This window comes from Panthera uncia, assembly GCF_023721935.1.
Source record: "Panthera uncia isolate 11264 chromosome A3 unlocalized genomic scaffold, Puncia_PCG_1.0 HiC_scaffold_12, whole genome shotgun sequence".
NCBI classification, from domain to species: domain Eukaryota; kingdom Metazoa; phylum Chordata; class Mammalia; order Carnivora; family Felidae; genus Panthera; species Panthera uncia.
The window spans coordinates 14,304,766-14,317,634 of record NW_026057579.1 but is presented as its reverse complement, the minus strand read 5'-3'; the positions used below and the strand labels follow the sequence as shown (position 1 = coordinate 14,317,634).

Here is a 12,869-nt window from a genome sequence, read left to right as displayed (position 1 = left end):
TGAATAACATAAAACTTACCATTTTAAACCATTTTTAAAAACTTTTTTTAATGTTTATTTATTTTTGAGAGAGAAACAGAGCATGAGTGGGGGAGGGGCAGGGAGAGAGGCAGACACAGAATCCCAAGCAGGCTTCAGGCTCTGAGCTGTCAGCATAGAGTCCATGCGGGGCTCGAACCCATGGGCCAGGAGATTATGACCTGAGCCGAAGTTAAACACTTAACCGACTGAGCCACCCAGGCACCCCCCATTTTACCCATTTTTAAGTATACAGTTTTGTGGCACTAAGTATATTCACGGTGTCTTCATTGTTTATTTTGATGTTCACATTGTCCCAGATTTGACCAGTGGGATCTTTCTTAAGCTTATCTGTTTTTTTTGATACTTTCTCATCTTTCTGTGAGTTTCCTTGTTTTCTGGCACAAGGTGCCCCAGGCTTATCATTTCCTTTTTCTTCCCTAGACTGGGGATTAACTACTTGAGCAAAAAGGGTATTTCAAAACATTTTAGTGGAAGAATGTGATTAGGAAACCAAGATTTGGGTGCTAGATATACTTAACTACAATTTCGGTGACTGTTTCTGTGTCCTCTTGGTGGACAGGGTGTGTGTGTGTGTGTGTGTGTGTGTTTACACACATTTGTGTCTATATTTCTAATATACATATCTGGCTGTAGTATTTTTAAAAATACTATTTTTTTAATAAATTTAAAAAATTTAAATAAGTTAAAAAATTTAATTGAAGTTCGTTAATGTTCAGTGTAATATTCCACAGGCTTCATTTTAACTTCTTCCCTTCCATTTTTGTATCTGTATTCTCTGACAATGAGGAACCTGGTTCTCATTATCCTTACCTTACTTGTTTCCGTTATCATCACTTAATTTATTTGATCCACTTCTCTTTATATAACCAGTCTCCCATCTCTGGCCTCCTTTGCACAGATTTTGTTACCTGCATACTCCCTGACATACCTGATACTCCTGACAGGTTGTTCTCCATGAGGACACATTCTTCACCCTATTCTGCATTTGGATGTCAACATTTTAGTGTAGAAAGTAGGACATGAGTAAAAATTATCAAATAGCCTTTTTTTCTTTTAACTGCTCTTTGTAGCCCTAGATGCTCGCCTAGAAGTTGGACTTGAACAACAAGCAGAACTTATGTTGAAAATGATGTCTACCCTGGAAGCAGATTCCATTTTACAGGCATTAACAAATACATCACCTACATGTAAGTGAAAATCATCATTCTTGATTTTTTAAGTGCATTCAGTGAAGACAAATTTTTAAATTCCACGTGTGGTGTGAATCTGAGTAGGCTAAGTATATAGCACCTCTCCCTCACTAAGTTAGTAGCAAGTTGAGAAAAAAGACAAAGGATTAATAAATTGGGAAAGCGGAGGGGAAACAAAATGCCTCCATGTAGTACTACACGTACATTCAGTCCAAAAATCTGAGTGATGTTTTGTTATTGTGGCATTGTGAAGTTAATGAAATTCCTAGAGTTGTTTGCTTAGCTAGCTGCCTGGGAGTTCCTTCCATTATATCTGCATTTATTATAAAGTGGGTTTTTGAATACAGTAATTCCCCCCCCCCTTTTCCAAGAGACATACAAGACCCCCGGTGGATGCCTGACACCACAGCTAGTACTGAACCCTATATATACCATGTTTTTTCCATACAAACCTGTAATAAAGTTTGATTTATAAATTTGGCACAGTAAGAGATTAACAATAATAATAAAATAGAACAATTATATACTGTAATAAAGGTATGAATGTGGTCTCTCTCAAAATATGTATTCACTCTCGTGGTGGTGATTTTTGATGATAAAATGCCTGCATGGTGTAATGCAGTAGGGTGAATGATGTAGGTGTAGTGATGGAGTGTCAGGCTACCGCTGACCTTCTAACTGTATGTCAGTCAGAGGATCACCTGCCTCCTGCCTGTAGTTGACTGCTGTTCATACGATGATAGCAGTTGACTGCTATTAAAAGAAACCGGAAACTGTGGAAAACAAAACTATTGATAAGGGGGCACTGCTGCAGTGGCATCTTTGTCACCCTTAAAGACTAGGATGGATGTAGTCTGGTTTCTCTTCAAATCGTGTAAATCTCTCGCCTTTTACTAAAGACTAGGATGGAAGAGATATATAGGGGCCTAATTGAACTGCTGAATTGAAGATTTACTGCCTGATTATCTGCATCAAAAGAGAGCACACTTTTTATATCAAGGACCAGATAGTTAATGTTTTAGGCTTTCTGAGCTGTACAGTGTGTGTGGTAACTACACAACTGTGACTTTGTAGTAAGTAGCCATAGACAATGTCCAAACAAATGGGCATGGCTGATTTAGAAACTGTTACACAGTCAGGTGCCTGCCAGTTTTGATCATCTGGCTGTAGTTTGCTGAAGTAGAGTGCTAGACTTGGGTGGATTGCCTCCTGTCAGGTGAGCACAGTTAAGATAGCAGCTTGTCTCTCAAAGACTAAAGATTGAGGAGTTGTGCTGAGGAGATGGTGATTTTTATTTTCCTTCACCTCCTGTAAATTACTTCACCTTCTCTGGAGCATGGTGAGTAAAGGGGTAGATGTACTAGTTAGAACCTAGGAAGAGCATCATGTTCTCCGTCCCCTATGAAGGAGAGTTCACAATGCATTAGAGAAATTGGGTTTTTCAACATTTCTATGTCAAATTGAATTCTTTCACTTTGCTATTTTCATTTATTTCTCACCTTAGGGGGTATAGAAAAAAGGTGAAAGACTGAAGAAATGGTCTAGTGTTCTGTGATCTTGGTATTGGTACAATAGTATTATTGTACCTTATCTTTCATGTAATGGAGGGATCTCTTTTGTTGGGTCAGCCTCTCCGCGACGACAGACAACTCAGTACTGACCTAAGTAGCCCTTTTCTCTGTTAAATATTTCTGATCTAAAACATTTTGTTAAAAGATGCTTTTGTAATTTGTATCTGTTCCTCTTAATATTTTATCTTTTGATTTTTATCCTGTTCAGAACTTTGTCCCCCTTTTAATAACTTTGTAAATAAAATTTTCATGGAAAACCTCTCTTAGAGTTCATATATTTGTCTACTTCCCATGAATGTATGCTCATTTATTAGTTTGGTGTGTGACCTGGGCATCAGAATTTTTTGATGCTTCCCAGGTAATTTTAATGTGTAATCAAGGTTAAGAATCAATGGATTAGAGTCTAAATTATTCTAAAATTACTTTCTTAAGAATTAGTCAAGATTCTTCTTTTTCTTCCTTTTCCTCTTTTATTAATTAGGAAAAAATTGAAAATAGAAATTGCTAGAGAGTAATAAGGTTTTGTTCCTTTGATGGACAAGTGCTGTGAATTGGGGAGCTTCTCTCTTTGGTGATTGTCTTTTTGACCTTCAGGTAATGTTGTAAAAACAAATTTTCAAATAATATAATGATGAACCATTCTTAGGAATGCAATTAAAAAAATTTTTTTAAAGAGCTTATCTGTACATACTAATAGCTAGTGAACATTTCTCCTGCTACTTTGTATATAAAAATCATAATTGTGTTTAATTTTCAGTATCACAGTCTCCCACTGGAACAGATGATTCCCTTCTAGGGGGTTTACAAGCAGCAAGCCAGTCCAGCCAGCTTATTATACAGTTATCATCTGTCCCAATGTTAAATGTTTGTTTCAACAAACTTTTTTCCATGCTTCAAGTCCATCATGTCCAGGTATGACTTCAGGAGAAATGGTGTATTTTTACAAGTATTGCTAGCCTAGTAAAAGGTGAAAATAACTGGGGAGATCTTTCTCAACCTGAAAGGGTGTTTTATTCATTATCTCAGATGGAGAAGTATTGGAGATCCTTTGATAACCACAGCTCCTCAGTGATAGGGTTATTTATAAGTTTTATGATTTTTAAGCTTTGTTACTTTAGTTCCAATTATATGTTGCACATACAACTATATTTAAAGACTTGAATCATCCATTTTGATTTAGAAAACTATATGTATTAGGTACCAAATTTTAATTTAAATTTTGTTTCATCAAGAATTGTGAGATGTGTTTGCTTGCCAGCTGAATTGAAGTAGCCAGAGGAAATACTTAATAAAAAAATTAATTACTCACAAGGAGTCATTCATAAGGTTTTTATTTAAACAGTATTTCGTTATATAATAGGTATTTTTTTTTCCTCCTGTCAATTTTCACTCTTTTTCAGTTGGAATCACTTCTCCAGTTGTGGCTCACATTGAGCCTGAATTCTAGTTCATCTGGAAACAAAGAAAATGGAGCAGACATTTTTTTATATAATGCCAATCGAATACCTGTCATCTCATTAAATCAGGGTAAGATTTATTAGAAGGATGGTTATTAACATACTATAAATAAACTAAAAAGGCAATGATTAGGGTAATGTTTACCTAATCTTTGTCATTAGGATTAAAATGGTTTACTGGAAAAAAGCCTTTTTTTAATAAACTGACATTACTTAGCAGTGAAGAAAACAAAAAAATTACTCTGTGATTTGTGTTATCTTATGCCCATGTGCAACTGAAACTTGCACTGTTAATCTTTATTTCCTAAAATATTTGTCTTATTCTTCAGCTGTTCTGTTACCACTGGTATGTCTTTTTTTTGTTTGTTTTTAATGATTATTTTTGAGAGACAGAGACAGAGTGTGAGCGGGGGCGGGCAGAGAGAGAGGGAGACATAGAATCCAAAGCAGGCTCCAGGCTCCAGGCTCCAAGCTGTCAGCACAGAGCCCAATGCGGGGCTCGAACTCACAAACCCTGAGATCATGAACTGAGCCAAAGTCAGAAGCTTAACTGACTGAGCCACCCAGGTGCCCTTGGTATTTCTTAAAAAGGTGAATCAGCCTCATAGGAATTGATAAATTGGAGTTGGTTGTCGATTTCCTGTAGATGTTGTATTAGTAGGCAAACCATAAGAGACTCTTAAATACAGAGAACAAACTGAGGGTGGGGGAAAGGGGAAAATGGGCAATGGGCATTGAGGAGGGCACTTGTTGGGATGAGCCCTGGGTGTTGTATATAAGCAATGAACCACAGGAATCTACCCCAAAAACCAAGAGCACACTTTACACACTGTATGTTAGTCAATTTGACAGTAAATTATATTTAAAAAAAGAAAAAAAGTTGTGTTAGTTAGGGATGCCTGGGGGGCTCAGTCAGTTAAACGTCCGACTTCGGCTCAGGTCATAATCTCATGGTTTGTGAGTTCAAGCCTTGTGTTGGGCTGTGTGCTGACAGCTCAGAGCCTTGTGTCTCCCACTTTGTCTGCCTCTACCCCACTCACGCTCTCTCTCTCTCTCTCCCCCCCTCAAAAATAAACATTAAAAAAAAATTTTTTAAGAGTTGTATTAGTTAACTTTTGGGGGTGTGTGTGTGTGTGTATGTGTGTGTGTTTTGGACAAATGCATGAGTGTGGATATAATGGGAGTAAAATAATACCCTTCTATAGAAATAGAATTAGTCTTTGGCTCTGGCTGCAGGAATCTATTTAGTTTTATTTTAAGAAAAGTGTAAATGGTCATCTATTTCTGGTGCTTTCTTCCTAGGGGGGTGCATTTTCTATTCACATGGCTATCAGGTTGGTCTTTAGTCCCACTGGCTCAACGGTCCTACTTAGATCTGCATTGTCTTGGCAAGAGCCAACCTGCTTTAATTAAGAGGTTTTCATCTCTTCCACTGTACTAATAATTATTATAAGTCGTGCTCTTTTTTATTGTGAAAACCCTTACACATAAACAAAGTTGATGAGTAAAAAAAGTAAATAACTGTTCATTATTATCATCAGATATCTGGTTAGTATTCAAATTTCTAGTTGTCTCAACTGTTCCAAATTTTTAAAACTTGAAATAGACTCCATATAAGGTCCACATGTTTTAATTATATTTCTTTAATCCCTAAGCTGTATCGGTTCCCTCCAGATCTTTTTTTTTTTATCCCCTTAATAAAGTCATTTTTCAAAGAAGTTTGGTTGTTTTTCAGGATTCTCAGGTTCCTGATTTTTCGTGATTGTATCTCCATGCTGTCCTCTCTGTTTCCTATAAATTGGTAGTTAGACCTGGAGCTTAGTATTTTTTTAAAAGGCAATTTCAAAGGTAGCCTCTATTTTTACATTATTAACACACTGATGCTGAATGCCATTAATAATTCATTAGAGGTTTCAAAATGAGGATAGTCTGTTTCTGTCACTTTTTCATTTTAGTTGAAATATTTACATAAAGAGAAATTTTCTTTCATAGGCTGTTCTCTCAACCTCTGTTGGTACAGTTTGTATAATAGAGGCAAGGAAAATGCCAGAACTTCCTTAATTTTTAAAATGACCATTTAGTTTCTTTAATAAATATCTGTGTAAGTTCAGGGATTTAAAAATATTTTTCTATTAAAATTGTTAGGGTTATTGATGCTAAAATTTTGCCATTTGTGGCCAGTGCGGTGCTCCTTTCTTTTGTTTTAAATACATGACTGGGTTTTTGCTACCTTTTAAAGTGTGGTAAATATTTCAGTCTGAAATCTGGAATCAGCCATTTTTCAAGGGTGTTTTAAGAGCACAGTGTGGGCACTGAATTATGTTTGTGCATTTGAATAATTTCTTTGGCTTCTCCAGCTGCCGTTCAGTGCTTCCCACTTAACCTTGCAAGTGACCTAATTTTTGTTGTAGTTTCTGCTTTTGTTGTGAAGTTGTATTGGTTTTCAGAAGTTTTACCCCATCCCTGTTTTTCCAGTGTCCCCTGTTATTTTCAGCTTTAGGTCTTATAGAATGTGAAGAGTTTTAGTAAAGCTGTGTTGCAGTAGAAGTGCCTGTAGTTTGAAAAGGACAGCATGTTTATAGTGATAACATGTTATTTTATGGATGGTGGGCTGAGCTTTAAACTTAGCCTTAAAACATTATTTTATTTCTTAATTCTTTAGTGATATTTAACGGGGAACTCTTTTCATTTGTATGTTTTGAGGCCACTAGGTAGTGAATTGATGTAAAGAAATAGTGTCGGTATTTTAAATTTGTCTGTTTCATTTTTAATTCTTAATAAACATGTGGTTATCATTAATTAAAAATGTCCTCCCCTTCTCTTTTCTGTATAGCGTCCATAACTAGCTTTCTCACCGTGTTAGCTTGGTATCCCAACACTCTTCTCCGGACATGGTGCCTTGTGCTTCATAGTCTAACTCTCATGACAAATATGCAGCTGAATCGTAAGTTTAGAGATTTATTCCTTTAAATCTCTCACACATACTTTTTTATCCTTACTGTCAGATTCTCAAGATTTTTGTAAGAAGTGATAGAGTTGTGAACATTATGTTCCTTCTTTGACTATGCCTCTTCTGAATTTATTCTTAAATATCTTAGGCTTTGTGCCTCTTTACTTTGACAATTTACTCTCATTTGCCATCACAAGTTCAAATCATAGTTTTACTTTCTAAAACCTTACTACTTATTAAAATGAAACTGATTGCTTTTAGAGTACAGTCAAATATTTACTGTTTTATTTTTGTTATTCTTTTTAAAGGATCTTTGCGCTTAAAAGTGATTTATTTATTATTATAATCCTGAGCATATATGATTAGATTGCTAGGTTTTTGTTTCCACATCTAGATCCCTTATGTTATCTTCTGTAGTGCATATTGGTTTTACTTTTCACATTTAAGTCTGGATTTAATCTGACATTCTGGAGATTGTTGTTGAGATAGGGATGAAAGTTCAGACTAGAAAACAAGGACTCACCATTTGTGAATTGAAATCCTCGTTCTCTGTAGATTATGACAAGAGGTGGGTAAATTTCATCCCCATTCTTTGTGGGGTTAATTTCACTAAATAGAAAGCTCTGTCACACTGATAAATATATCAGTTTAAATCATTATTTTGCATCAAAGTGCTATTCCTTTTTTTCATTTCAAATATACTTTCCAAATAGGGCATCAAAAGTATCACTGTCTCATATTGAAGATAGATTTAGCTCACAGGATGTTTTAGTCAATTCAGAAAACTGGTGTGTTACCTGTATACCTTTGAACATTATACAACCTTTGTGGTACTGACTTGCAAAAATGAATAGTGTTTGCATAGATTTATCTGAGATTTATCCGAAAAGTAGGTCCCTATTTCTGAAAGAGGGAAATAATTACCAAGAATAGGCTCACCAAAAGGTCAGTAAGCATTTATTTATTTCTTTTCCAATTTCTTTTCCACTTGACTATATACTAAATAAGATGCACTTTAAACCAGCTATTTTTTATAGTCAGATTAGGAGAGAGGCCAGAGGAGATCCATGATAGATGAAAATACAGAATGAGCCCAACACAGTCAATGCAGTAGAGTTTCAGACCCTTTTAATAAACTAACTCCCAGGAATATGTGAGTTTTCCTTGAAACTAAAAGATATTTGAGATACTGCATTTCCATTCTTTCAGGGTCCATTTGTTAAGAGCATTTTTAAAAAATGTTTTACAGCTGGTTCAAGCAATGCCATTGGAACTCAGGAGAGTACTGCTCATCTGCTGGTTTCAGATCCAAACCTGATTCATGTATTAGTGAAATTTCTTTCTGGCACCAGTCCACATGGAACAAATCAACACAGTCCGCAGGTACCATGTCTTTTCAAAACTAGTGATAGACCCAGACAGTTCAATAAACATATTTGTAAAGAAAAACTTAATGTAACTAATAAAATTTTCATTGCTTAGGTATTAAATGATATTGTCTTATATTTCAATGTAATAAAATGTTTTGAATGATATATAATAATAGTTATACTGAAACTGAAGCACAGCAGGTAGTAAATGTTCACTTGAATTTTTACTGATTTATAAGCAGATGTGTATTTTTGGCATTAATTTTGGGCTAATTTAAGAAACATCCTGAAAAAATACTTACCTGAAAGTCAGGGAAACATTTAAGAAATCTTGGAATTAAAAAAGTTCTGTTTTGTTTTTGTTTTTGAGTGAGAGAGGACACAACTGAAGGAGGGTTATAGAGAGAGGGAGAGAGAGAGAGAGAATCCCACAAGGGGCAGAGAGAGAGAAGTGGAAGCTCATGAACCTGAGCCGAAGTCAGATGCTTAACTAACTGAGCCACCCAGGCACCACAGGAATTTAAAAAGTTGTTTAAAATTAATGTACCATGTTTAATGATCTCAACTACTAATATTGATAATCCACCTAACAACCATTTTATAATATTAAATATGTTATTAAAAAAAATAGCAAGTTGTATTGCTCAGGGCTTATAAACAATTTTAGTCTCATTATAAACTTCCTTTATATCAGTTTAATTTCTTGTTATAATATATTGCTTTTTAAAATATTCCTACATCATTATACTTCTTTTTTTTTTTTTAAAGAGAGAGAGAGAAAGAGAGCATGAGCAGGGGCGTGGCAGAGAGACTCTCAAGCAGGCTCCATGCTCAGTGCAGAGCCCGATGTGGGGCTCTATCTCAATGACCGTGAGATCATGACCTGAGCCAAAACCAAAAATTGGACACTTAATTGAGACACCCAGTCGCCCCTATTACATATTTTTTTATATAAGATATAAATTTAGTTTTCATAGCATCTTTTTAGTGGAGGCTATGCAGCATTATCATCTTTTAAATTTGTAAATTTTTCTCTGGATTTGCCATTAGACAAAATCTCATTTAGTTGTGTAATCTGTAATAATATCATCCTTTCTGGTGTTTCATTTATTCAGTAAGTTTTATAAAAATGTTTATTTTTTAGAGAGATAGCATGAGTGGGGTAGAGGCAGAGAGAGAGGGAAGGAGAGAATCCTAGGCAGGCTCCATACTGTCAGCACAGAGCCTGATGTGGGGCTTGAACTCACAAGCTGTGAGATGATGACCTGAGCTGAAATCAAGAGTCAGGCTCTTAACCAACAGAGCCACCCAGGTGCCCCTGTTCAGTAAGTTTTTACGAGGCTTCTATGTGCTAGGTCCAGGTATTGTTCTAGGTACTAGGGATTATAAGTAGTTACCAAAGACCAAGTTCTCTGCCTTCTTGGATTTTAAATTCTGTTGGATACATTTAGTCAGTACTCTTGTACTGTACATACTTAAGTTTTGTAGAACACAGTGAAACGAGCAAGACAAGCATGAAAACAAGGGAGAAAAAACTATTATATTTAGATTGGGCCAGAGTTTTGGTGGAAGCAGAGGCATATTATCAAGTGATTATTGTACATAGAGATTTATGAATTGGGAATGTGAAGATTCCTGGGATCATTGATTCTAACTTATTTTACGTATATGAAGAAATGCAGTATCTGCATTGCCCACAATTACACAACTTGTTGGTGGTAGAGCGAGGTATTGGAGGGCATACCATTGTATTAAATAGGGGTTTTTTCTTCCTGTTTTTTTTTTTTTTTAAAGGCAGAATAACTTATTAAAGATCAAGCTTTCCTCCAAGATCTTAGTTTTGGTTAAGAATGCTGTGACTTAGGTGCTTAGTATTAGAAATTAAGTTTATCTAACTTTAAAACAGTTTGAAGCATTACATTGCATTTTGTTTTACCAAAACTCCTCAAGGTTTTTGTGATCATAACAAATTGAGATTGAATAAGATTGTATGGAGAAGTATTACAAAACATTCCAAAACATACCTCAGGTTACTTAATATGTTTTTCATTATCATTTCTTTCATTGACAAGATACAATGTTTGGGAAAGCATTTTTTTATTAATTGGTACAGGTTTGTACCTTTGGAGTCTTTGTGATTTTGGTTTTTTCATCCACTTTCGTTATTTACTCTGCTAGTCATTAGAAGCATGACCAGTTGTGGATCACTTAACCTCTTTGAGTGCTTCTGTGAAATAGGTATTTAGTAAGGTGGTTGGTGAAAATCAGTGCAAAAGTTCTTTGTACTTTTGTGAATCATTGTGGGTATATTTCTTGTGTAATTCAGATGAGTTTTTTTCTGTCTTGAATTACATAAACCTACTGTAAGTTCTAAACCATAATGCTAAAATCATTGATACTAGAATTTATGGTTTTGGGGGCACCTGGGTGGCTCAGTCAGTCGAGAGTCCAACTTTGGTTTAGGTCATGATCTCATGGTTTGTGAGCTCGAGCCCTGCGTCAGGCTTGCTGCTGTGTGTCCAGATCTCACTTCAGATCCTTTGTCCCTCCTCTCTCCCACTCATGCATGCGTGGTCTCTGTCTTTCTATCTCAAAAATAAACGTTAAAAAAAAGGATTTATAATTTTAAGTTTAAAATAAATATATCAAAACCTAAGCAAGTTGGTTTCTTGCTATCACTGTTAATATTTCGTTCTTCATATGAAAAGTTCAAAGAGTATAGTGCTTTTTAAATGAATAATTCTATAAATGGTATCAGTAAAAAGTTTTCAATGGAATTAATTTCTCTTCAGGTTGGTCCAACTGCTACACAAGCTATGCAAGAATTTCTTACCCGATTACAAGTGCATCTTTCTTCAACATGTCCTCAGATATTCAGTGAATTTTTGCTCAAGCTAATTCATATACTTTCTACAGAAAGGTAAATTTCAATGTATGCGTGTATTCTTGATGTAGAAGTAATAAGTAATCCTCTAAATAAACTTTGCTTTACCATTTGTTGGCGGTTAATGTGGGAACAGATAAACAGAGTAGGGATTAAGGGGGAAGGATTTATCCATTTATCTCCTGACTTTTCATTCCATTCCATTCTGGCTCTCTAGATTCTTGAACTCTATGAAAGAAACACAGTGTGTTAAATCTCTGCTTGCTTTTAATGTTTTCATAGATAAGTGAAATTTATTTGAAGCTGTTAAAATTTTTCTAGAATACAGATAGAATATTAAAGCTACCAAAGATTTTATTTCAAACCAATATGTAAGAAAACCTGAGAAAGATAGCTTACAAAAGAAAATTACACACCAGTCTCCTAGAGAAATCCTAAATAAATTTATTATCAATATTGGGCAATACATTAAAAGAGTAAATTGTGACCATGGTGGGTTTATTCTTTTTTTTTTTTTACTTTTGGCTTAAAACAATAGAAATTTATTATCTCTCAGTTTTTGAGGCTAAAAGAATGCAATCAGTGTGTTTGCAGGCCATACTCTCCTCTGGAGGCTCTAGGGGAGAATTCTTCTTTGCCTTTTCCTAGCTTCCATTGGTTGCCAGAAATTCTCAGTGGTCCTAGACTTGTAGATGCATCATTCCATTCTCTGCCTCCACCTTCATGTGGTACCTCTTCTCTTATGTCTTTGTGTCCAAATTTCCCTTTTCTTTCTTTCTTCTTTTTTTTAATTTTATTTTTAATTTTTTAAAATTTACATCCAAATTAGTTAGCATATAGTGCAACAATGATTTCAGGAGTAGATTCCTTAGTGCCTCTTACCCATTTAGCCCATCCCCCCTCCCACCATCCCTCCAGTAACCTTCAGTTTGTTCTCCATATTTATGAGTCTCTTCTGTTTTGTCCTCCTCCCTGTTTTTATATTATTTTTGTTTCCCTTCCCTTATGTTCATCTGTTTTGTCTCTTGAAGTCCTCATATGAGTGAAGTCATATGATTTTTGTCTTTCTCTGACTGACTAATTTCACTTAGCATAACACCCTCCAGTTCCATCCACGTCGTGGCAAATGGCAAGATTTCCTTCTTTTTGATTGCCGAGTAATAACTCCATTGTGTATATATACCACATCTTCTTTATCCATTCATCCATCGATGGACATTTGGGCTCTTTACATGTAAACTTTGGCTATTGTTGATAGTGCTGCTATAAACATGGGGGTGCATGTGTCCCTTCGAAACAGCACACCTGTATCCCTTGGATAAATGCCTAGTAATGCAATGCTGGGTCGTAGGGTAGTTCTATTTTTAGTTTTTTGAGGAACCTCCATACTGTTTTCCAGAGTGGC

The 12,869-nt window shown here is 35.4% G+C and overlaps 1 protein-coding gene across 7 annotated transcripts in view; it reads left to right on the top strand.

Moving 5' to 3' along the window:
* BIRC6 (baculoviral IAP repeat containing 6) overlaps nucleotides 1-12,869 on the top strand; it is a 224,931-nt gene that overhangs the window by 116,170 nt on the left and 95,892 nt on the right. For all 7 annotated transcript variants that reach the window (XR_007462427.1, XM_049652325.1, XM_049652324.1 and 4 more), the window contains 6 exons: nucleotides 1,113-1,229; nucleotides 3,561-3,715; nucleotides 4,204-4,330; nucleotides 7,094-7,204; nucleotides 8,460-8,593; nucleotides 11,373-11,500. Coding sequence is in view for 6 of the 7 variants with exons in the window: in XM_049652325.1 (XP_049508282.1) it covers nucleotides 1,113-1,229; nucleotides 3,561-3,715; nucleotides 4,204-4,330; nucleotides 7,094-7,204; nucleotides 8,460-8,593; nucleotides 11,373-11,500 (772 nt within the window). In the remaining variant the exon portion in view is untranslated. The remainder of the gene's footprint in view (nucleotides 1-1,112; nucleotides 1,230-3,560; nucleotides 3,716-4,203; nucleotides 4,331-7,093; nucleotides 7,205-8,459; nucleotides 8,594-11,372; nucleotides 11,501-12,869) is intronic.